At 44.6% G+C, this 24,532-nt stretch overlaps 4 protein-coding genes across 4 annotated transcripts in view; 1 reads left to right on the top strand and 3 right to left on the bottom strand.

Moving 5' to 3' along the window:
* Positions 1-3,167, bottom strand: part of znf385a (zinc finger protein 385A) — a 46,132-nt gene extending 42,965 nt beyond the window's left edge. Inside the window, exon 1 of the mRNA XM_037479676.2 lies at positions 2,286-3,167. Coding sequence (XP_037335573.2) covers positions 2,286-2,295 — 10 coding nt within the window. The 5' untranslated portion in view covers positions 2,296-3,167. The remainder of the gene's footprint in view (positions 1-2,285) is intronic.
* Positions 1-24,532, bottom strand: part of smc1a (structural maintenance of chromosomes 1A) — a 128,579-nt gene that overhangs the window by 33,541 nt on the left and 70,506 nt on the right. The gene's annotated exons all lie outside the window — the stretch shown is intronic.
* birc5b (baculoviral IAP repeat containing 5b) lies at positions 9,776-12,762 on the top strand. The gene is made up of 4 exons (XM_037479486.2): positions 9,776-10,074; positions 10,897-11,006; positions 11,808-11,925; positions 12,033-12,762. The coding sequence occupies exons 1-4, from the start codon at positions 9,949-9,951 to the stop codon at positions 12,123-12,125; spliced, it is 447 nt and encodes a 148-aa protein (XP_037335383.2). The 5' UTR covers positions 9,776-9,948; the 3' UTR covers positions 12,126-12,762.
* neurod4 (neuronal differentiation 4) lies at positions 17,456-20,212 on the bottom strand. Its single transcript, XM_037479345.2, has 2 exons — positions 20,049-20,212; positions 17,456-19,265 (listed from the first exon to the last, which is right to left on the bottom strand). The coding sequence occupies exon 2, from the start codon at positions 19,257-19,259 to the stop codon at positions 18,174-18,176; it is 1,086 nt and encodes a 361-aa protein (XP_037335242.1). The 5' UTR covers positions 19,260-19,265; positions 20,049-20,212; the 3' UTR covers positions 17,456-18,173.

The raw sequence follows: 24,532 nt of genomic DNA, 5'->3' as shown, positions 1-24,532 counted from the left end.
TGTTTTTCTTTTTTTTTCTTCTTTTTTTTTAACATTGTGGCTGATCACAATAAAAGACATGTTAGCTAGCCATCGTTCTCCAGCTGCTTGGCTCTGTTTTCCTGCCCGGAGAACACAAACAGCATCGGCGGCAGCCCCGTACCCCTAACTTGGTGCAGAGCCCATGTCAGAGAGCTAAGCTGGCTGCCCGCGGCTTCGTAGCTCAGTGTACAGCTCAACCACACATCCATTCCATTATCAGCATCGGGGCTGTCATCGCTATCACAGCGGCCAAAGACCTGCGCCAAGGGGCCCGGATTGCCGACGTAGCTGGTTACCATGGACTTGTGAATACGGCGTCAAGGACAGAGCCACACTGTGAACGGGTGTTGGCTCAAGGTCATGCAGAACAGAGGATGGAAAAAAGACTAATAGCCATACGGACAGAGCTGGAAATATGGTTTGTACAGGCATACTCACACCATACACATATCCAAATCTATTATTAATATATAGTATATATATATATATATAAGGTGATTTGTTGGAGATTATTGCAATCTTGCAGATTTTGGTCAGTGAGCTGAATCAGAACATTTACTGATTGGAGGTCCAGACCAGCCACCCTCAAAATTGTAAAGGTCACTACAATGACATTAACCTTTTCAGAGCAGGAAAGGCAGAAATGTCAAATCGCTCAGCAGCCACATCACAACGCACATGGAGCAGAATGTTAGGCACTGGGAAATTATGAATGATCAGACAGAAATAACGGGAGATACCTATCCGAGTGACAACTTGACGAGGAGAGGTCCGCGTAAGCTTTTTTTGTCAGTTAAAAGGGATTTGAGATTTTAAACACTATACAACACTATGTGTTGAAAAGCACACAGATTTTGAATATCTCAGTCACAGAACATTATTACTGTTTGCACACTATTTATTCCTCCATAAAAAATCCTCAGTACATGCAGTCAACTAATAGTGGTAGCATTCAGTGCTCCTGCAACTGCAGAATTCATAATTCATGAATCTGCAGAAGCCCACAGAAGTCACATTCCATGTTATTTTACTTACACCACAACTGTAGTGTTAAACCGTTCATGTGGACGCACTGTAATAACTACCCTAAGCCCAAACCATCGCTTTTATAGTCTACCTGCTGTTAGGGGGTTAGAGACATGTGAGTTATGGCTCTGGAAAAATATCATTTACTGGGGCTGCAAGACAGTGCGTGTCTAACTGTTAAATTAAGTCTGGTAATTGCTCCCTGTTGAGCGGAGCATAAAAGTGGAAATGTTGACAGTCACAAAATGACCGTGAAAAACACACAAGAGAAAAAGTTGAGAGTGAGAAAGTTACCAATTGAACAGTCGTTCGGGGCAAACAGGACTTTTACTGTTTAGCTCACAGCAATACGTGTCCCTCAAAGTGCGAAGCTCAGACTGCACGACTCCCTGTAATCATTAGAGACGTCTGCTGGAAAAACATGCCTGCCGGGAGACGAGCAGAGCTGCGCCCCCATCAGCCCAAGCGTTAAAACAAAGCAGAACATAGCAACTCACACACACACACACACACACACGCACACACAAACAACTGGACATCCAAAAGCCTCACTCAGTCCCACAGCAGCGTACATGGTTCGGTCACATCACTGGACTTACAGTAGCAGGCTCTGACCCTCTGTGTGTATGTATGTGCATGCAGACTAAGAAGAGCACAGAGACCACACAGAATCCGCTCACACATGCCACCATGAGACCGGAATACTAAAGAAGAAAGTGCTGGCCCCGTATGATAACTAAAAGCTTCTGAGGAATCAATGCGTTATGCTGGGGTTTAAAAAAATGCTTTGCTGAACGTTGTTTAAGCAGAGTTAGAAAAAGGACATTTGAAGTACTGCTGGCAGCGTAACAAATACCTGAGAGAATTCTCTCATTCCATCAGTTATCTGTAGGTTGGTATGAAACCAACCACTGTGACTTCCCCTCTTCTGGCAGGACATTGTGGAGCCTGGTCACGTGACCAAACAAACCCTAATGATACAGTCCAGGTCCAAAACACTTTGACCTTGCCTGTCACCGCTCACACCTGCCATATTAAACGGCACACTATCAACGTAATTACAGGCACTAACCCCCTGGTTGGAGGTTCGTCCCAGTGGTCAGGGATGACAGATGTCCAGGCAGAGCACACTATTAAATAAAGAGCTGCTGGCAGCCACGTAGCCAAGTAGGAATTAGTGATTCAACAACACCACTGACCTCACCAAAATCCTTTTGCACCAAAAAGCCACAACTCACCCAAAATCATGATGTGCGTTGCCTTTGGTGTCCCTGGGTTGACAAGTGCTCCCTCACAGCCCCCGTCTTGCTTGCTGTCGACCAAGGGACAATGGCTCCAAAAAGAAAAAAAAAAAAATCTCTTTTCAGAGTTCCTTTCCACTCTCCAGAAAGAGCCAACTCAGATGGGCAACGCTAGATGTGAGGAGAGACAGCTGCCGCTGTGCACATGCCGTCCCTTGCTGCTGCCCTCTCCAGGTGAAATGCTGAGTGTGAGTATGTGAGAGAGAGAGAGAGGGAGAGGGAGGGAGGGAGGGAGGGAGAGTGTGTGTGAATGTGTTGTGTGTGTGGGTGTGTGTGTGTGGTGGAGTGGGTCCAGCGTCTCTGCAGTTGTGTCTCAGGTAAGCCTCAGGACTGTATGGAAGGCGTAAGTAGCCGAGAGGAGAGGGGAAAGGGGGGGGGGGGGGGGGGTCAAACAGAGGAGGGGAAGCCTAAATTGTGACAGGCAATCATAGGGGGAGGCTACAGGGCAAAGATCTTCTTCTCCACCGCAGCCAGGAGGAATTGTAGTGATCTCCAACAAAAAGCTGGCAAGCTATTTCTATTGAACGGTGTCATCTCTCAGGGAGCTTCAGTGGGACGGACTTCCACGCACTGTGCAGTCTGCCGTTGATTTGGTCTCTCCCAGTAAAATGCACGCTCCCTCTCGCATGCTGGCTTTCTCTGGCTGCTTCTTGTTTTTTGGGGTTGGGTATAGCCTGAAGGCACCTTACATGCCTCTCCTCTGATTGGTGGCAGCCTCGACCAATGGAAGCAGCGGCAGACACTTGTCATCATGCAGAGTGGAAGTCATGAAGGGGGAGACAGTGCTTGACTGAAAATGCCGTCTCCCTCGAACCACTGCTTTTTCCATTTCGTTTCCCAAATCCTTATCATCCATCTCCCCCCTGACGCGGCGCACGATTGTCAAGGCTGTTGTTTGGGTTTGACCTTATCACTCCATGCGTCTGAGGACTTGTTCAAAGATGAACCCTTTATCTCTGTGACTCATTCTCTCTTTTTCTCCTTCTAACCTTCCCTGGCAAGGTTACGCATTTCATCAACCCCTGTGTTTTTCGTCAAAAGGGATGGAATTTAGACTGGGAGCGGAGTGTGTGGGGGGGGGGGGAGGAGAGCGAAAAAGGAGCGATGAGATAGAAAGCGACAGAGCGGAGGAGGCATGGAGTAGGAGGGGCAGAGTGAGATTAAACTAAATACAACTGACAGAGGGATGAAGCGACGTGGAGTGACAAGAGGAGAAGACCGGGACGATGGAATGCTGACACAAAGGCAGTCGGGACACAGGACATCGGCCGCAGAGAGTCAAAGTGTGTGGACCACAGCCATGAAGGAGCATCACAGGTCCACTTCCCCCGAACCCACGAACCACGCAAACAGCGCCTCCTGTCATGTCTGAGCACTATTCCCCCCCCCCCCCCCCCCCCCCCGTGTCTACATTTTCCTCTGTGAAGAGTCAAGGTAGCCAGAAAGAGACTTTTGAAAATCACACAGCCACGACGTTGTCGAGAAGCTCGGCGCTAAAGGAAAGGCTTAACCAAGCTGTCCAAAAATTAATCCCCTCGGGCGGGTATGCTTGCAAACACGCCGATACAAACACGTGAGACCGGGGCTACACAAAATGCTGCCTGGTGTTCATATTGCCTCCTCTTGTCCTGCTCTCGCTTCCTTTTCTATCTCTGCCCCCCCCCCCCCCCCCTTTTCCCAGGCTCTCAGGCTGAGGCTGTGAGTCACAGGGTGCTGGAGTGAATACTAAGGAGGCTGGCTGACACTTCCAGAACCTCTCTGCACAGCAGCTCCACCGGCATACGTTTAAGCTGTTGCATGTATGCATTGGTAGACCAGATTTGGGTCAAATACACTGACCCACTGGTGGCTTTAAGGATCACATGGTGTCTCTTGACCAAAGGGCACACAAACACAACCAGCAGTGATAATCAACACCAGCAGTAATAAAGCTGAGTAGTTATGCGCGTAGAATAATTGACTATCAAACATTTTAGAGTCCAAAAGGACAAACAAAGGTTAGAGGAGGAATGTTGTGCCTTTGGCTGCTCGGGTCGAATGCACAAACACACACAGTGTTCGCAGGAAATGGACTGAGAGCTGAGGATATTAGTTTTTTGAAAATAGGACACCAGCAGCCTGAACAATAGTTATCGTCAATACAGTGATGCATGCAAGACCCTCCGTGAGCATTTATGTGTGTGTGTGTGTGTGTCAGCAAAAGAGCTGAGATAGGGTTTCCTCATTAGTTGTGTTGGTATCAATAATTCAGAGCCGGTCCTTGTTGGCGTTCAATGGGCCGAGTGCTAATGTGCTGTCGGGCCAACGGGGGCCCGGGGCCCAGCGCCACTTTAATGGATGTCATGATGAGAGGGGGAAATTGGAGCACGGATCTCCTGTATCATCCATAGGTAAGAAGAAGGAGAGAGGACAGGCCAAAGGAGAGGAGTGAGGACGCAGGGGCGGGGTGAAGGCCACAGGGGGAGAGGGGGGGGTGACAGATGGCAGGTTTGGGGGCAGAGGAGTGGTGGCAAGAAACAGGAAGAAGAGAAAGGTGAGAGGGACGGAAATTGGGCTATTAAGTCCTTCTCTTTGCCTTTGGCTATGAATCGATCATCCTTAGGATGACCTCTATGACCTTTGGATATGCCGTGGGACACATGTTAAGTGGCCAATAGCGGTACATCTTAAATGAAGACTCTACTGTTAGCAATGAAGTGGATAGAAATTAACTAGGTATGAAAACGTGATGGTGTGAAATAAAATATATGGTGATGCTTTATTTTACAGGTCTGTCATTTTCAAGTCATTTCCTATAAACTTCTTAGCAATGTGGTAATTATACTGAAAGGAGCATTTATGGAACTGCCAGTTAAAACAGCGATGGTCTAACGAGCCCAGAACATTCAGCCGTGAGGCTGCTGTGTGAGTCCGCTGTGAACCAAGTCAATTGGATATCATTACACCCGAGTTTTATGACTGCTTTTGTGTGAGAACGTATTGAAGATACATAGCAGTGTGAGACACATCAGAATTAAATAATAAAGAAGAATGACAAATCAAGTCAAACCAAAAAGTCAACTCCAGCTGTGAATTATGTCAAAATCAAAAATACATGTAGATTTTATTCTTGTTTAATTTTTTTTGTTTGTTTGTTTATATTTCTAATAATGTGATTTCAACCTCAGGGCCCTCATACAAGATGATGGTGAGGAAGATTCAAACAAAACACACATCTTTTTCACTCCTTTATATCACCCTTCCACACTGAAATAAAAGTTATTTTTGTTATTTGGGTGATTGATTTCCAATTCTAAGTGGGATAAAAACTCTTCTGGATACTAAGTACCTGGTGTGGTCCAGAGAGAGAGAGAGAGAGAGAGAGAGAGAGAGAGAGAGAGAGAGAGGGAGAGAGACAGTGTTTACCCCTGCTGCCCCCTAGAGGTGTAAATCTGTAAACACGGGGCTCTGGTAATATGTCTAAATATTTCAGCTTTAGCTATCTTACTAACAGACAGCAGTCAGGATGTGTGAAAACCTTTCCGTGTACACTGAGAGGATGATATGTTTCCTGAGCCATATGAACACACTTTAAATAAATAAAGGGGAACCAAAGACACACGAGGCACAGCTGGTTTTGATGGACTGTCAGAGTGAATCAGAAACACCGTCTGTAAAACAGACTAGACGAATCTGCTGAGGCGAGTGTGTTAACAAGAACTCTTTTCATGGGAAAAATGGTGAATTTGGCCAAGTGCGCGGATCCTGACTGTAGCAGTGAAATGGGACAGGGACGAGAGCTCAGTGTGAGGCACTAAGGAATCGTTCTGCTGATGTGCAGCGGCAGCCTGGGAAAGATGCATTAAACCTGAGAGCGAGTGATGTCAAACGCCTTCATTCATGTAACTCTCTCATTCGTTTTGCTCCTTCTTTCCAACAAAGGAAAAACAGATAAATCTACAACCCTTGAAATCTGCCAGACAGACTGTAACTCACTTCCTCATAAGCTAGAAAGCAGTATCAAAAGCCTACTTCACCCGATCATAAATTCCAGTCATATTTTATGAACCTTGGCAGCCACTATGGGACTTTCCAGAAAATTTAATTTCATCCTTTCTCTTCTTTTCCAGTTTGTTTGCACGGTGGCATGAAAAAGATTCCTGTTGAGTACAGACTCCCACCCGTGGTCATGTATCATGCTTTGGGTGTCTCCTGGCACTGTGGTGGTGAATTTAGAGGCTGCCTATGAATGTCAAAGGTGAGGGGGGTGAGGCAAGCCCCGGGTATACTTGCACGTCCCTCATAAAGTGGCAAAGCCTTTGTAAAGCTACCAGACTATAAATTACAGCTTATTAGAGCACGAAATTTTAGTGCACGTTAAAGGAATCACCACAGTCTATTTAATAGCTTCATTAAGCATAGCACACACAACAAGCCCCCTTAGTAGGAACCAAAGGACCTCTGCATTCCCCTGTGAGTTGAGCATATCAGTTTAGCTGCATTCTGAATTCTGGCTTTACTCATCTACACTTCATTAAAACGGTATCAGAACAGCATTATTTAAATAACTCATTCGCTGAAAAACAGCATATTTATCTGTTTTGATAGTTAATGTTTAACTTTAAGTAATTTCTCAAGGACAAAGATATGTATGTTTGAGGCTCTACAACTGTCTTGGTCTTAATTTTGGGGGGCGGGGCTTCCAATGCCCCTCAGACAAAACAAGACATTCAGAGTGCTGTGCTATAGATATTATGAGCATTCATTTTGTATTGCTTGGCAACATTTTGCCAGCCAACCGATTAGTCGACCAATCTCGAAAAAATAATATTCAAGCAGAATAAGTGGAAGCCATTTTGGTTTAATGGTTCAAGACTTTACAACATGCCTTTTGATGAAAAGCGCCTGAGTGTGCAGGTGTTTGAGGACGCTGTTTGTGCACGCAGGTGGGTGTGACTGTCTTGTGAATCCACGCCTGCCTGTAGAGATGAAGAATGTTGATGTTGACTGCCACAGTCTCACACGTCCTTGACACTTTTACACCAGCAGCAGGACAGGACGTCTTTCTTTCCAGCCACACTCGGATCGCACGTTTGCGCCATGACTGGGGTTCGAACTCGTTGGAACGTCATTGCAATAGTGACCGTTATGTTGCCTCTACTTGCCTGAATCCTTTTGCCTGACAAATTCTAAGTTGTTTTACATGACAAAATCTTCATAGACGTTAAAAGGCAACTACATCCCTGCTTAAGATGTGTTATTCCTTCACACCCTTGTTTTGTTGGGAGAACGAACTACACATTGTGCACACATACAGACAGGTTAGTGGCAGCAGAGGAAGTCAACAATTAAGACTCGGTATGAAGATGAAGTGCTTTCATTCACACAATTGTCACATCCATCATTGAAACAACTGTAATCTTTTGTGCTGCGTCCCAACCTTTTTAAACCACCAGAAATGCACACAAGTCAAACAATCAAGTCAATGAAGCTACTTATACCCTAATGGTATAAAAAAAAGATGTATTTCTTATTCCCTACAGAGACAGTAATAGACACGGACCGATATCAAAGCATCGGACATATTTCTTACCTGTGCTCCACATTGCACCTCCAGTCCTCCTGCAGCTCCTTATTAAGTGTGTCAGATGTCCTAGCCAGGCCCCACTATTTCCTCTGTGAAATCCCTCCCGGCATGAAACTGGTTAGGTGGAATAAAAATATCAGGACGGATCCTCAACTGTTCATTGGAAAAGGATCCGAGAGCTGTGTGTGCAAAGCGCTTAGCCCAGTGCCTGGCGATGTAAAGGACATGTGGAAATAGCGACTGCAAACCCATCTATCACCTTCCCTCCACCTCTCTACATCTCATCTTATCCCTCCCTCTCTTTCACTCTCGCCCCCGTGTGAAAACAAAACTTGAGTCAAGAAGCTAATCGTAGCGGGCATTAATAAGCGAGGGCTGTTGTATCAGAAGTAAGGGACGGCAGGAGCAGTAAAAGGGGAAGAAGTACATTGTGCATCATCTAAAGCAAGAATAGCAAAAGTGAGATGCAGTTACGGGGGAAATACGCGTATGAATTGTTGCATAACACATGACACAAATTATCCAACAGCTGCAAAATTGTCAGAAAGGACCATCAAGAGAGGGAAAGTATTAAGGACAAATGCTAAACCTTTGTGTGGCTATTACTGCTGAAGCTCTCAAATACACAAACGTTTCGCTGCTTTAACAACATTTGGGAATGAAAGAGGACAAACTGGTCAACTTTACACTTTTGGTGCAGCAGTGTCGAGAGAAACCGAAAAAAAAATAAAAAGCAAAAAACATTTAAAAGTATGGAAAGATTTGGAGTGACAACGGTAACACACAGGTGATTAAATTCAGAGCTGGATGTTATTATGCAGCAGGCGGCCACACACCATGCAGCTACAGTAATTGTATTGTCCAACTTAGTATAGGCCTACTGCTGAATGAGATACTTACACACCCTCACAGTAAACACTAAAAAGAAAATGGCCCACTCTCACCCTAAGCAGGCACTCTGCCGGAAGATAAGGTCGGAAGGGGAATAGGACATCAGTTTACGGTTGTAAGCACATTTCAGCCTGAGGGATAGTGTTACATGCAGGGACACACTGCTCACCACGACTGTCTCCGCCTCTCACAGGCTAGTAAAGTTTAAAACAGCAAACCATTATATCCCACATATGAATCTAAGATTATTATATCTATACAAAATGTCAGGGTCGGTGCTGAAGCAGGCGGAAGCAGGACTCAAATGCAGAGGTTCTCGATCAAAAAGTGCTCTTTATTCCTGACAAAACCAATAACGTGCTCCAACAGCGGGGAACATATAGACAATGACACGACACTGGACAACAGGCACACAGGGCTTAAATACACAAGGGAGGTGCAGGTGATTGGACACAGGTGGAATCAATCAGGCAATCACAGGACAAGGCAGGAAGTGAAGTTACCCAGGAACACAAGAGACATGAAAACTACAAAATAACACAGGAAGAGAGACCAAACCGTGACAGAAAATCTGCAGCCGACTGCAATTCCAGCCTGAAAGTGAATAAGAATACTTTCAATAAGACAGCCTGATCGTGTTTGCGGCCTGGTTATAAACTTCTGGGACCTGGCGCGCCTTTTAATTTTAGCTCAGAAGTTCATCCTTTTCTTTTCTTTAAAGCAGTTTAGAATTCATATTTTATAAATGATATTGTACGCTTCATAATAAATAATATATTTTTGTATTTTTAAATAACCACAATGCCCCAAGTGGATCAAGTGAAATTAAGAAAAGGGGGAATTAGGTAGACCGTGACTTTGAATACACCCTCTTTTTGAGGAGGTGCTTTGAAATGTAGGTGGCATTGGTCTCGGGCTCACAGTGTTCAGGGCATCCACGAGGAATCACGAAAAACACGATAGTAATCATACAGTTTTACGCACTTACGACCCCGCCCACTTTTTAACCTGCGCGGGTTTCAATCAGTCGAAACCGATAACACCTGTGAAGCGTCCACGCGCCGTCAGCACGTGTTCACATCGGCGACCACGGTGAACCGAACCGAACCGAGCCGAGACGAGACTGTTTTTCCAGCAGAGGCCATGGCCAACATCGACGTTCTGTCCGCCAGGTTTGCCACTTTTGACAAAATGTACATGCATGAAGCACGTGAACAGAGCTTTGCCGACTGGCCGTTCAGGGAGGAGTGTAACTGCACACCTGAAAAGGTAAGGAGCCCGCTGTTTTTAAATGATTATAAATATAGTTAAGCTTTCAGAAATCAATATAATGGGTAATTTAAATCCACTGCATTTACAATGTCGTAAAACTACTGGCAACAAAATGCCCCAGTTTAAGTCCTCCCTGTGCTCTGGTTTAGAAAGGTAATAAACCGCTGGGAAGCTGAATCCATGATAATACTTCATATTGTTGTAGTTCTTTGGAATTTTCCCTTTAATTTAAAACTAATGTCAGCAATAAAAGTAGTTAAAGTACAATGTAAAGCTTGCAAAATGCTAGTGTAAAATAGCACATAGCACACAGTACATTGGAATTGTACTGAAGTAATGTTACAATGGTTGCGTAAATGTACTCTGCACTAACACCGGGCCAACGGGAGGTCAGACTGGGATACACGTAAGGGATTTTCCCTCTTAACTTACTCCAGATCTGTCCCGCAGTTCTTTAACATTCAAAAGAATTCCAAACTAGGTACATGACTAGGGCTGCTGAAAATAATTGATTTAGCTGAACCATGTTTACACTCCGAGCTGCGTAACTACAGCCTTTCATCCAAGGCTGTCACAGTTTATGATAAACCGTTAAGCAGGTGTCGACCCTTCCTTTCCCCCCCCCCCCCCCCCAACCTTGTCATGATGGATGAGCTGCTGACACCCCACTTGATGAGCAACATTATATGCCATGTTCCCAGATCCTTACTCCCGACCCCAGAGCCAGAAGGAGATCATCTGCTGGTTCTGTTGTCACTGACACAAATCTCCCTCCAATGCTGGACACATTTCAACCACTTTTGGTGCTTGGCTTTGCAGATGGCCAAGGCTGGGTTTGTCCACTGCCCCAGTGTGAATGAACCGGATGTTGCCTGCTGTTTCTTCTGTCTGATCGAGCTCGAGGGCTGGGAGCCAGATGACGATCCTTGGTAAATAAAGCACGCCGTCTTGCTCAAGCTTTTACTAAACCTACCTTCAAGTAATCTTTAAAACTGAAGCATACACTGCCAGTTATTTAAGTGGGTACATTACAGCTTTAGATGGGTCTGTGATACTCTGCTGCCTTTGGCATTTCCAAGACATCACCATTGATAATAAAAATGAAAGAGGGCAACTGTATTGCAGTTATTTTTTTTCAAGTAACTTGATTTAATTTGTGTTGCCATTTTTGTTATAATCAGCATGATGCAATTATTGGAATCTTTTGGTGTGTACAGAAGATTATAGCCAAATTGAGTTGTACTTTTGAGGGGGCTCATTTAAAAATTAAAATAGTGTCTAATGAGGAAATGTCTTATCTTTCCTAGCCTCCTTTGCTCACATGGCGGAGGAGACTTGCATTTAATGAAAATTTCCTCCAAGCAGTCTTCTTAAATAAATACAACTCATGAACCAAAAAGGATTAGTTAATTTTAGAGCCATGTCACGGTTAGATTATTATTTCTAGAAAGTATACTCTGGTATTTCCCCGCTCTTAGCTCCTAGAAGCTACCACCTCAATGGTCTGATGATCTATTCTAAAGACTGCGTAGGCCAAAAGTGGGTGTGTCACAGTAGGTTCCCGTAATGCCTAAATTCGTGATAGTCATGACCAAGTGAAACGATGGCTATACGTCTCGGGTCTGCAGGAACCCATTTGGTGGGATTATGGTTAAGGATAAAATAGCATTGCTCTACGTGCCAAATGTTGTGCCTTCCACTAATTTATCCGATGCCATTTCTCTTCCCAGGACTGAACACTCAAAACGTTCCCCTGACTGCGGGTTCTTGACAATGAAGAAAGACTTCACGGAGCTGACTGTGGCTGACTACTATCGAATGGAAAAGGAGAGGCTAAAGGTCTACCTTGTGAGTGTCCCTGCTACCTGTTTGGGTGTTGCATAATAAAGTGACGTTTTGATTAAATACCTAGTTGTAGTGGTCTCACTATTTTTCTCATGCTGTTTTTCCTGCAGAAAAAAGTCTGCCATAAGAGGATGGCATATTTTCGGGATGGCATTGACCGTATGCTTGAGAGCCTTAGATCTCAGTTGGACACTCTGACATGATTGAATGCCATCTTCTTGTTTTTATATTCTGTTAGTGCCACACCAATCTTAAGAGTGTAGCACTCAGATTTAATCTGTACTCAATAGTTTTATGCAATCGCAGTTTACAATATCAATAAAGTTGTGAGGTCTATTCCACTTTGTTTGTAGTACTGTATTTAACCAGAAGAGGGGGCATTTGCATTAAAGCTGCAGTTGTCCCTTGTCAGGCGCCCACTGGAGTCTCACATCTTGCACTCCAATCCTTCACAAAGAAGATCTTCAATGAAAGCTCACATTCAGAAGGATTACAATGTGGGCTATATTCCCTCTTTTCAACTAAATACTTACCATTTTCCAGAACGTGCCACCATCTCTACCACCCCTTTTCAAACCTTGACCCTAGACAGATGGCCTGAAGCCCCTCCCTTTTAATACCAACTGTTGCCCAAGTAACATCTGTTACATATAGGGACGGTGTACACCGAGAGGGCTCACCGGGACACTTGCCTAACTCTGTGACCAGGACCAAGATTTAGGAAACCCTAAGGATGGAGATGTGGCAAATGTGCCCATGAAGTAAACACTCAAAGACTGCACTGTCGCACTGTAAGGCTTCACTGATCTTATTTTGCAATTAAACGTTTAACGCCATAGTATTTGCCAAAGGTGGTTAAAGTCTTGATTCTTTTATGGAGCAGAAAGATGTTGAGCTCTGTTTCTGTGTCTCTATGTGATGAGAGGGTTGGATGAAGTAATGGATTAAAAGATGCTATCCCATCAATCCCCTGTTCTGGATTACTGTCTAAAGTAACACTCTGGCCACTCCACCCAGATCAGCTGCTTAATCCATTTTTATCCGTTCCTTACAGACCGAAGTGAAGACTATTTTTTACCCCTAAATAAGAGAATACAACAAAATAAAATTTATTATGCTTCTGTTTAACATTTTTACTTGCATTGTTTTACATCAATGCTGTTCATTTTCCCATGTAACTTTCATAGGTGAACGTTTTCATTTTAGGTGCATGTAGCAGTCTTTTATGGCCTGATACAAATGCAGTTACCTGATGGGATGTGGTATTTGCATAAGTACGCAGATTATGACTAGTGTTTTCAGAGTAATTGCTAATGTATCTCTAATCACGGTTTATATCCACTTCCCATGTCAATCCACTTATTTATGTGTACTCCAGAAAATGAACAGCATGACTTTTATCCCATAGCTTCACAGATGTGATGGATTGGCTTATCCGTGGGAATGGGACAACTGTAGATTTGATGGGATCATAACTGCGGTGGGAGTTTGGCGTCATGTTTTTCGCTGCCCGAGATTTATAGCAGTCAAAATCATAAACCCAATTACAATATATCTAAAATTAGTCATTAAGTTAATAGGAACCTGCATTGCACCACTGCACATGGATTTGGTTGTTTTCTGTTCTAATTAATACTGTGACAAAGGGCACAACAAGGGCCTCTAATGCAGTTTTGTAATTAATGAGTTTCTGCCAAACAAACTAAACTGAGTGTAGCAGATGGACAAACAGACAGATGTTCCCAACAGAAAGTTTACAACCTGAGCTTTCCATCAAGCCCCATCTGTTGCTGCTGAGCCTGGCACCTCCCTCTACCCTCCTCCAATGCTTCTCATGAGGATCCAGCACCAAACCCTCTGCCCTGATGCTCCATACATTGCACTGCCCTAAATGAATGACACCAGGGTATATCACATATGGGCACTAAGAATTTAAACTTTTTTTTTTGTTCTCTCACTTTTTTAGTTTTTTTTCACTCCTCCACCTCTAGTGTTGTCTCCCGTCTCTGGTAGTAGGGCCTGCTGGCTGAATGTTTTCTCGAATACCACGGCCCTCCTACCTTGGGTGTTTTTTTGTACCCGGTTCGAAAGGGACCTCCATCTGTCACTACACTCAGCCTATTGTGGTGTTCCAAGGCCCAGCAACTTCCACAATGCAGTGGGCGTGCGGGAAGGGGAGGGGGGCAGGGTAAACACGACAGCATCCAGATCCCATTAGAAGCTCTTTAACTCCTACACCCTAATGCTCTCAGAGAACTCTGGGAGGAGAAGGACCACCCCTTATCCTCACGCTCACTATGTCACCTTTTACACTCCCATCGGTAATGAGTTTGCAACTGCCCCTTTTTGTGTACGTCTCCTTTTTCTCTCTCGCCTCGGTTAGACTGTGACGTTATGCTATTTGTCCATTCGTATTGTTTCCCTCACCAGGATAACAGAACTAACTTAAACTTCCATCATTTGAGTATAGGGGGGGTTTTCATAAATAAAAGTTCATTTTTAATTCAATCACTTCTACCATGTTAACTTTGTCCAACCAAATCTATGTCTTCTTCCCTGCCATCTTTTATTGTGTAATTCAGTCTTTTCCCACATCTCTCTCTCTCCATCCATCTCCCCAGTCTTTCTTCTACCAGCTGCTCCTCTAAGTCTAGGTGCTCCACCTCTCAACCTGGGCTCTCGTATCCCTACGCTGTCCACAGAGGCGTGTGTGTGTGTGTGTGTGTGTGTGTGTGTGTGTGTGTGTGTGTGTGTGTGTGTGTGTGTGTGTGTGTGTGTGTGTGTGTGTGTGTGTGTGTGTGTGTGTGTGTGTGTGTGTGTGTGTGTGTGTGTGTGTGTGTGTGTGTGCGCGCGCGCGCGCTGTTGCCCCAGAAGGGGGTGGAGGGATCACTGTGTCGGCCCCAGTTTTAAGGCAGAAGGATTACTGCCACACAGACACTGATTAAAGTCTTCCAGCATCCTATGGCCCCATTAATACAATCCTAATCACAATGCTTTAACCCTCTATCTGGCTCCTACGGATCATAGCCTATTCATTTTAGAGGGAGACCCTCTTGTTTGTCCAGTGGATTAAATGTGCTGCACACAGAAACTCAAATATAAGCACGAGGGAGAGAGGGAAAGAGAGGCGGGGGGGCAAGAGAGGGATTCCATCTCCACTCAAAAAACGTAGTCTCAGAACTATTTCTTTCTTCCCCAACCAAAACCAATTTTCCTTTACGTTATCATATTGTTTTGCCACCATAGCTAATGTTATTGGAATCTACCTTTTAATGTCTGTGAAGAGTGATGATGGCTCCAGAGTTGAAGTACTGGACCGTTCGGTCTCTGTGGGCGGATATCTGTGATGACCTCACTCTCCCACGGGATTCAGCCACAGGTTGCACTTTGCTGCATGCTGTCTCGGCCAAGATGGCATGACAGAGCATGTGTTCCCTTCCCATTAAGCAACCTCGTACCCGTATCATAGACAGATACCACCTGATACACTCAGGCATGTTTGAGGGTCTGTACAGTAAAGTACGCTGAAACCCGATTGGTTGCTACTATTCCACCGATTTTTCATTATTTTCACAGATTATCAAACAAGTAAAAAAAAACTATTTCTCACTGAATTGTTTCAAACTCCAATCCCCAAAGATTGTCCTGCATCTCTGTGTTTTGTAATCTTGTATCCAAAGTTAATTTATGTGGATTATTTCCACCCACTCATGTATTTGGACGCAGGAGGATAATCCCCATACCCCGCCCCCCACCGTTTTTTGCCATAACAAAACAGCAGAGACACAAAGCGGGTGCACGCCAGCTAACACTGCCAGTACTTTCTCACAGGCTAAATGTCTGCCTGTGTGCAAAGCTATGTGTCATTACTAAGGCTGACACACAGGAGGAGAGAGGAGAAACTTGTGAATGGGGAGCAAGGACCTCGGTCACCTCTTCTGCCCTCTCCTTCTCTCTCCTCTTCTCCTTTTCCCCCCTTACACTAATTCCACGTTCCCTCCCTCATCCCTCTCTCTCATGCTCTCACTCTCTTCTCTTCTCTCTCTCTTCCTAAATTGGCCCAGCTGTCCATCAGCCCCCCCGCAGTTCCCCCAGCTGTCTGCCCGCCCCGAACGAGAAGCCCCACAACAATACAGGTCACAGGTCAAGAGAAAGAACAGGCTGCGTTCACAATGGACCAGTGGCGCCCAGTAAAACAATCATTCCCTTTTTCTCCTCCAGCCTTTCTCCCCGGTTGCCTGGACTGAAAAAGACAAACTTTTGGAGAGGTAGCTGAAGAGGGGGGGGGAGTCCTCTTGGACAACTGCCTCCGGGGCACCTTTGCTTTCTTACAATTGCCTGAAGGACCACAATGATAAACACACTTGAACACACCAGCTCTTGCTCTCACCTCTTCATCTTTACACTCTGCCACCCCGCTCTTTGTTTATTTCAAGTGCAATCATTTCCTTCAGCGCAATCGTTAGAGTCAAAACAAATTCTTTTGTTAGTCGTTGAGTGATATGTTCGGGACATTGCTAGTTTTAGCTGTTGTGGAAATAGGCATCAGAATACTGTGTAGTTCATCTATTTATCTTCTATGTTAAAAAACTACTTAATGATATATACGTTCTTGTACAATGATGTTACATCATTATTTTAATAATAGATGGGGGGAAAAAAAAAACATCTGACCACTTGATTTATGACCCTCCCTATTCATACGATGCGACTATGAACAGAAAGCTGCTACTTTTCCTTTCTTAGAATGAATATGGACGAATTCTATGAAAATGAGCTCTGCCCTAAAGTGTTTTGGCATGAACTAGATGGGAAAATGGGACATGTGTGGGGGAGACCGAAAGGCAGAGACTAGAAAAAGCCTCTGTGACATATTCACCTGTTCCCCAGAGCTCTTTTCCCATGGCCCACAACAGTGTCCCGCCTGACCTGATAGGAACCCCGGAGAAAGCCTCCGGATGACATCATACACACACAAACCCTTCCTACAACAGACTTATTGTCACAAAGATCTCCTTTATTCCAGCAACCTCATCTTCATTTTTTTTAAATTCGTTTTTATTTGGAAAAGAATCTGGGCCACCAAGATTTTATTTTATTTCTTCCAAGACGCCATTTTCAGTATTTGTTTTGTTTTGTGCATGATTCCTCCATTTCAAAGTACTCAGAGATGTTCTTACAACCGTTAACATTAGGAACCTGCACTCAATCACTGACGCTTTGTGTGAATTCAGTAAAACACCTGACACCGAATGCAAATGGAACTTTCATATAGAGTGTGATATATAAAGTGCATTGGAATAAGAAATTATTCAAATGACTCCTCTGGTATCTTGATTTATATATACATATATAGATATATATATTATATATATATATATATTATATATATATATATATATTATACACACATCGCCTTATTAATATTAAACTTAAAATGATAGCCTGCACTAAATTGGAAGATATGCACTTGGTGTTTGACTGAAATGTAGGTACGGGATGCAACCGTATAAGAAAACACACGGCAAGTATTGTTACTATGGAAATATCATATAATATAAGAATATTTATTCAATTAAGTGCGAAACAGTGAAATATTTACAACAGTACAATTTGACAAAAACCGTGACACAAAATGAACCAGTACCTGAAAGACCTCAAATAAATAAATTAAATACAGTACAGCTGCTTGTGACAGACAACAAAAGAAAACGGTGAGACAAAATCAGTGCTGAAAGAATATAAAAAGGACAAGACATTATCAAAATAAATATTAAATATAAATAAATGCATTGGGGTTTCTTATGGCAAGGGGGACATTTGCTGTAGTCCTCAGTGCACAGCTAAGGTTGAGACCTTGTACATGCACACATGCAAAGTTCTTTTGTTCATTTTCGACACTTGGAACATCTTTGTAATGCTGCAGTGCGGATGTCTGATTCAGGTCAAATGATCTTTAGTCACTCTGTCAACTGAAGGGGCAACTTCTTCAGAAATAATTACAATCAAAATGAAACATAATCATAGCTAAAAATAATAAATAAAATAACAACAGTTAAGGGTGCGTGTTTGTATCAGGTAGATTAAGTTTAGGTGGTGAGTCTCTCTCTGAGTGTTTGGTGCTCTTGCAGGGTACTAGACGTCATAATGCAAACCATTTATCTCTACCATCGCGTTCACAGTTGCACTTCATTTAAGAGCAGTGCTTCTCGCCAGGCCAATTTCACTACAGAGTCAATCACCGGGGCCTCCTAACTGTTCATGGTCACATTTCCGATGTTGCCCATCTGAGAGGCGACCAGGTGAGAGGGAGCGAAGGAGTCAAAGGCCACGTCCAGGGGCAGCTCATAGCGTGACGCTTGGAAAAGAGGGTGGACCTGAGGGCCCCCTGGTAGGCCGCCATTTGTGGAGGTGGGGTAATGGTGGGACGAGAGGTAGTGGGCGTGGTGGCCAAGGTGGGATGTGTAGTTCCTCTCCGGCTCGTGTGGAGAGGGCTCCTGCTTCAGGGCAAAGTTGCCGCTGATGCTCAGGGGGGGGGTGAGGGGTCCATCGTATGGCGGAGTGCCACTGCTGCACTCGTTTGGGGAGGGGTTGTCATATGGCCCCTTGAATCCCTTCATGTGGAGGAGGTGGGAAGCCTCCAGGGAGCCGTAGGGGGGGCTGGGAAGGCCTGGAGACGGATAGCTGAGTGGATGGGTAGCCTGACCCCCCACACCGCCCATCGCCGGGCCTCCGCACTTATCGTCCATCTTGCTGTGCATCATTGGACTTGGTCCCAGCTGCAAGCAGCCGGCCACCAGGTTACTGGTGGGCTGAGACAGACCTTTGCACATCATCTCCACAAAGCCATGACTCTCAGTGGACTGGCCGGTCTCAAGCGAATCCGACAGGGCCCAGATGTAGTTGCGTGCCAGCCGCAGAGTCTCAATCTTTGACAGCTTCTGTGTCTTGGAGAAACAGGGCATGACTCTGCGCAGGCTTTCCAGGGCATCGTTCAGCCCGTGCATGCGTGACCGCTCTCTGGCGTTGGCTTTGACTCGCCTGGTACGAAACCTCTCTTGTCTCGCTTTGGTCATTTTCTTCTTCTTAGGGCCTCTCCTTTTGGGAGCCTGTTCTCCATTTGGTCCAATCTCTTGCTCCTCTTCCCCCTCCTCCTCCTCCTCTTCTTCCTCCATATCCTCACTGCCCAGTTCTGTGCAGGAGCGGATTCGTCCACCTAGAGTCAGGCCTTGGCTTTCCTCTCCGTCCTGTGAGCTGCCGTCATCCTCCTCGAGCCAGCCGAGGGAGCTCACCAGCTCACTCACATCGCCACTCTTTCCAAATTGTTTGGTCATCATTTTAATCTGAAAAACAGCAGAAAGTAGGTGTGTCAACAGCTAGAGCCTCTAAGACCTAAATATAAATGCATGATGCTTCTCCGTAAAATGTGCATGTGATAATAAGATGTTGCATTGTAATAGAACAGGAACTTGAAGCAGTGCCTCACTTAGTGACTGGCAAATCGTATGCCATTAATAACAGAATGAGCACTCCAATCAGCCCTGAGTTTTCAACTGCTCAAAAAAAGTAATCTACTCAAAATTTTCATAGGGTGATACTCTGATAATAAGGGATTGATGGCTTTATTGAGAATAAATGCCCCCTCTGTTGTCATACAATAGTCGCTACAGTTCTGCATCTCCAGTCAATCTGGGACACAACGGGATTTACTCGCCATAAAGCTCATAAATAGGTCACATAAAAGTCAACACACGTGTTTTTTTGAAGAATAATGCAAATAATGCATTTAGCCCAAACGCTAGAATTTGTGCTTTTAAAAGCAATTGATTATTTATTTTTTTTAAATGTCGTTTTACAGATGGTTTTCTATCAAAAATGAAACAGAAGCGAGCAATTGAATCTGGCCTAAATTCCACTAGGCATAATTAGGCTTAAACAATTGCCACTTCTAATTCGGTTATTTGAAAATGGATATCAAATTTAGTAAATTAAAGGTAGTATATATTCTGCCCCATAGAGGACAACATAGGTGCACGTGCTAAAAGACTTAAGACCATCAATTAGATCCATTTTGGACCTTTTTCTTTTTCTTCTGTACTTCTGATGAAAAATAATTCTAAACTCACCTGTTTGACTTTCTTGGTCGGTGAAAAATAAAAAAAATGACACCAGTCTAATTTTAAAAAAAGATCTGGAGCTGAGTGACTTTTTCCAGAAAATGTGCGTTTCTCTCTGAGCACATCCGCCAGTTCACCAAACCCGGGCTTCCTCAGATCGACATGAGTGCGCGTCGAACTTCTTTCTGCAACTGACACGATCGGTCTGATATCAGGGCCTTTAGCCGGCTAAGCCCCTCCCCCAGGCGCGCTGCCCACTCCCAACTCAGCCAGACGCGCGTGGCAGGCTCGTGGCCAGAAGTTTCATCCGGCAAAAGGGTTGGGGGACAGAGGGGACACGGGTGCGCGCCCGTGTGCACGAGTAGACCGTGTTTCATTTGTGAATTATGAGTTCGTGACGTAGGGAGGGTCAGTGTAGAAAATGTGCACACATGGGAAACCACTTGGATCCTCTATACAGTATGAGTAAATGAGTATATATTCGAGTGGAGTTTAAAGGAGGCTTTATCCACATTCAGGAAACTTTTAACCACAGATTATATGTCCATTATCAGACAAACGCTCATTTTCTTAGCTTCATTTCACCCTAAACAACCTGCCTTAAATCTTTAAGTGGTTAATCTTTTTTTTTTAGTTAAGTGTTGCATTTCATAGCAAAAAAGCAGAAATGAGGGCCAATATTTACTCACAGCAATTACCCAACCGCCCAAAATTCGCATATTGTGTTTTAAAACCACGTGTTAACCATCTTAATCGATTGTCCATCTCTTCATTAGTCGCTTGGATTAGGAATTTTCCACTTAGTTAAACACAGTGTGGGTCTGCTCCTCGCCTAGTAAAGAGACGCTCCTCCATGTGCGCGTACGTAAGTGATGTTGACAGCTTAGTGTGCAGAGAGCAGGTGTGTGCGTTGTTCATCCACTTATTCAATTGTTTTCTTCCATTTTTAGCGCCATATTCTGTCCCCAGGGGCGATCCGGTTGTTGAATCGATTGGAGCGATGAGTAACGACAGGTACTCCATGGGCTCCTCAAGTGACCCCACGCAACGCTATATAAAGTGAAGTATCACTTTCATGCATGGATTCTCCCCACGCAATCCGTGGAGTTAGATCGAGAAACGGCTATTTCTTCATTTTGGATATTAATCGTTCCTAAAGCGGACCCCTCCCCCCCCCGTTTCGACTGTAAATACCACGGGACAACAAACGGCCGCCCGTCGTGGTGCGTGGCGAGCCGCAGCTCAGTGGGAGTCTTTTGTCACCACCGCATTGACAGCCGGGGTCTCGCGAGCCGCACGTGTCCCCGCATTGATAGCATTGTGCGCGCATTGGTGCACAGCTGTGTCCGAGACTTCCACTGAACTTTGCCAACTGCACTGTTGGTTGCCCCGTGTTTCTGAGTGTGCGATGCATTTGCATGTCTGAGGAATACGATGTGGTCACGTGGCTAATCTGCAACATCGCGCAAAAAAAACAGGCACTTATCCAACGATTAATTGAACAGACCCGAACAGATGGCTGGATATAGGAAGCGTTGCGGAGGGGGGGGCGTGAGGGGCATCTGTTGCTTGGATGCTCACGCGTCACCGCCTAACCACGATGATGTCTCGTGCTGAAACAGCATTTATCCACCTAACGGCCCTAATCACTCCTGGTCAGTGCACTGGCCACACAGGCATGTGTAAAACGGAGCCCTGCCGCGTGCGTGCGTGGGTGGGTGGGTGTGAGTATGAGTGTGGACGCTTACAGCAACAACTCTAATGTGACGTGTCTAAAGGTCCCCGGGTATATGCACCTCCCAACACACACCACACAGGCACTACCCTTCTGTCCCATGAGTGCGAGCATGGCCTCCAGCACACCTGCAGCCTGCATGGGGAATTGGAGTCTCGCAGTCTCCCACAATCCCCCTTGGTTTCCCAAATGACTGACGGACTGACTAACAGACAGGGAATTGTGTCCTGCTCCCATTTAAGTAGTAACACAGATAAGCAGCCTTCTGGAAGAGGTCACGGTGAACACATCTGATCTGAACCAACTTTTGATGAGTTTGCATGATTTTATCCCTCCTATATATTTATCTAACAAATACAATTTTAATTCAAAGTTATGCGGTTAATTATATTTAATGCGTAGTCAATATATGCAAAGATTAAACTTTGCCAGGGGCTTGTTCAGTGTAGACACAATCTGTCCAAACTGAGTGTAGGATCTACCGGTCTCGCATTATTTTGGTGCTGTTGTTGTTATTAATGGGAGTAACCTCCGCCTTCCAAAAAACGCTGCCACAAGTGAGTTGTCTCTCGCTCTGGTCCCCTGGGATTCCGAGTGGAATGGGAGGGATTTGCGTGCTGCACTGACAGATGGGTCCTTGTTCCTGTCTTTTTCTTCATCTCTATCTCCCTCTCCCTCCTTCGCTAAAACACAGACACACTCACACACACACACACACACACACACACACCAAGAGTGCACGAATACAATAGGAATTAAAGCTCTGCACACATGCTCCCTGGACCGCTTCTGAAAGCTGAGCCCCTTGTAGTGATCATAAAAGATGGAGGGAGAGCGTGGATTTGCAAGAGGGGTTGGCTTGGTGAGAGGTGGGGGTCATGTGGAACGGGATGGTGTGAGAGATGACATCGTATTGTTGTCAAACCAACAATAAAAGTTTTTTCTATAACACTTTTGGGAGAACTGTCTTGATCAAGTCAATCTTCAAAATGTGCATTTTACGTGACCATTTTCAAGTTTTTCCATTTTTTTGCTGTATACCCTATATATGTGTGTGTGTGTGTGTGTGTGTGTGTGTGTTTTAGATTGAGAGTCAGTCCCAGGGCTCAGTTCTCTCCATTTGCTGCTCACTGAGGCTTAATATTGTTGTAGCAGACTTTGCTGGAGAGGAGACTGACAGCCTGACTGCTGCACACAGGGGAACCTGGTCTGACACACAGTTGTGAATCAAGATATTTTAACTCCAATTAAATCTCTTGGTATTTGATATTCACACCATTCCATTTGTTATATTATAGTTAATATTGTCAATATTTCTGTTATTTTTTTCTCTAAGTCGACAATGACTATGTTGAGTCATTCTAAAAGGAAAACCTCAAGCCATTTTTTATTCTTGTTAATATGACGTTATCTGTTGTTTTATACGTGAATCCCTAACTAATTTACACTTTAAGATCACAACATGATTTGAGGCCGTGGCAGGTTTTCAGTGTGCAGCCAATGTTGAAGCTTTACACGCAAACACACATGATGCGTCACTGATTCTAAAAAGAAACAGCTTTCAACAGGCCAAACTGTGAATTAATAGCCCACAAGTGGACCATGATCTTTATCTCCTTGCGTAGAAATATAATCCCATGTTTTGACTTGAAGGTGGCATTTGCACTTTTTTCCAAATGGCTTTCCGTATCAATAAAGATATCCACAACTTAGAGATGTTTGGTTTACAAAGTCTTGATAAGATCAAGCAGAATCTCATCCAATAAAAGCAGATTGTGTGCAACTTATTCCTCTTCCTTTGGGCTAATGGATTTGGAAAACATTCCAATTGGGTAGAAATGTAGCTACAGAATGAGAATCATGCCTGAGGGCAATTCTCACTAAGTGGGGAGAGAGCCACTAAACAAAGGTGCCTGTGGTTTCATATTCAGGATACTTTACAACCTCCGTCCCAGGACATCAACAGTGTTTTTGGGTGTGCTGTTAGAGGGGGCAGACGGGGGGGAGGAGGATCCATCTGCCATGTAGCCGGTCCTCTGGGAGACGGGCATATCCCAAGGGTGTTTTGGAGAGAGAGGGGCTGAAAGGATTACACCCAACCACTAATCAACGACGGTAATCTGTGGGCCCCTGTGCAAAATCCCCACCGATCCAAATAACAATTTGGGAAAGAAGAAAAAGCCTCCGCATACTGGGCCATTTAAACTGATGTCGTACAACCTGACAAATCCAAGGACAAATCCAGGTGATTTTTAATTGGGAGACACAACGGTGGAGGTGTGATTGGCAAAGAGCCATGGTGTCTGTGATCAGGTGCAAGTGTCCCACAAGTGGCCTCTGATTCCCAGTGTGACCATTATGCAAATACAAAAATCTACGCAAGCTCGCACCATAAATTAGTCTAACGGATAAAAGCACTCTTCTAATCAAATCACACTGGAATGAGGGCTTTCTTGCATTTTGCTGGATGTGACTAAAAATAATTCAAGAAATATTAGAACTTTTCCAACCATTTCAAACATGTATTTATTTGTTATTTCCCTATTCAGAAATCATTGGTCTGTAGTCTTGAATACGAGGGTCCAACAGCTGATTCCATGTTGTCTCATGGTGAGCCCTGCAGGAAAGCTTTCCCTGAGCCGTCCAAAGCAGGAAACCTGCACAAGGTGCAGCTGCTGAGCTATTGTCCTTGCAGGTCTATCCAGCCAATAAAAGAATAGCAGGGAATCAAGTTGCCACTGGTTTCATGGTCCCTTGT

This window comes from Pungitius pungitius, chromosome 1 (assembly GCF_949316345.1).
Source record: "Pungitius pungitius chromosome 1, fPunPun2.1, whole genome shotgun sequence".
Lineage (NCBI taxonomy): Eukaryota > Metazoa > Chordata > Actinopteri > Perciformes > Gasterosteidae > Pungitius > Pungitius pungitius.
Note: the sequence above shows the minus strand (reverse complement) of the source record. Positions and strands in the feature narration are given on the sequence as shown.

What these genes read in the sequence shown, in the direction of transcription:
- birc5b (XM_037479486.2), top strand. Translation starts at nt 9,949, where the DNA reads ATGGCCAACATCGACGTTCTGTCCGCCAGGTTTGCCACTTTTGACAAA. An exon ending in GAGCCAGATGACGATCCTTG is followed by an intron (nt 11,007 to 11,807) that starts GTAAATAAAGCA and finishes TTCTCTTCCCAG; the next exon opens with GACTGAACACTCAAAACGTT. An exon ending in AGAGGCTAAAGGTCTACCTT is followed by an intron (nt 11,926 to 12,032) that starts GTGAGTGTCCCT and finishes TTTTTCCTGCAG; the next exon opens with AAAAAAGTCTGCCATAAGAG.
- neurod4 (XM_037479345.2), bottom strand. Translation starts at nt 19,259, where the DNA reads ATGATGACCAAACAATTTGGAAAGAGTGGCGATGTGAGTGAGCTGGTG.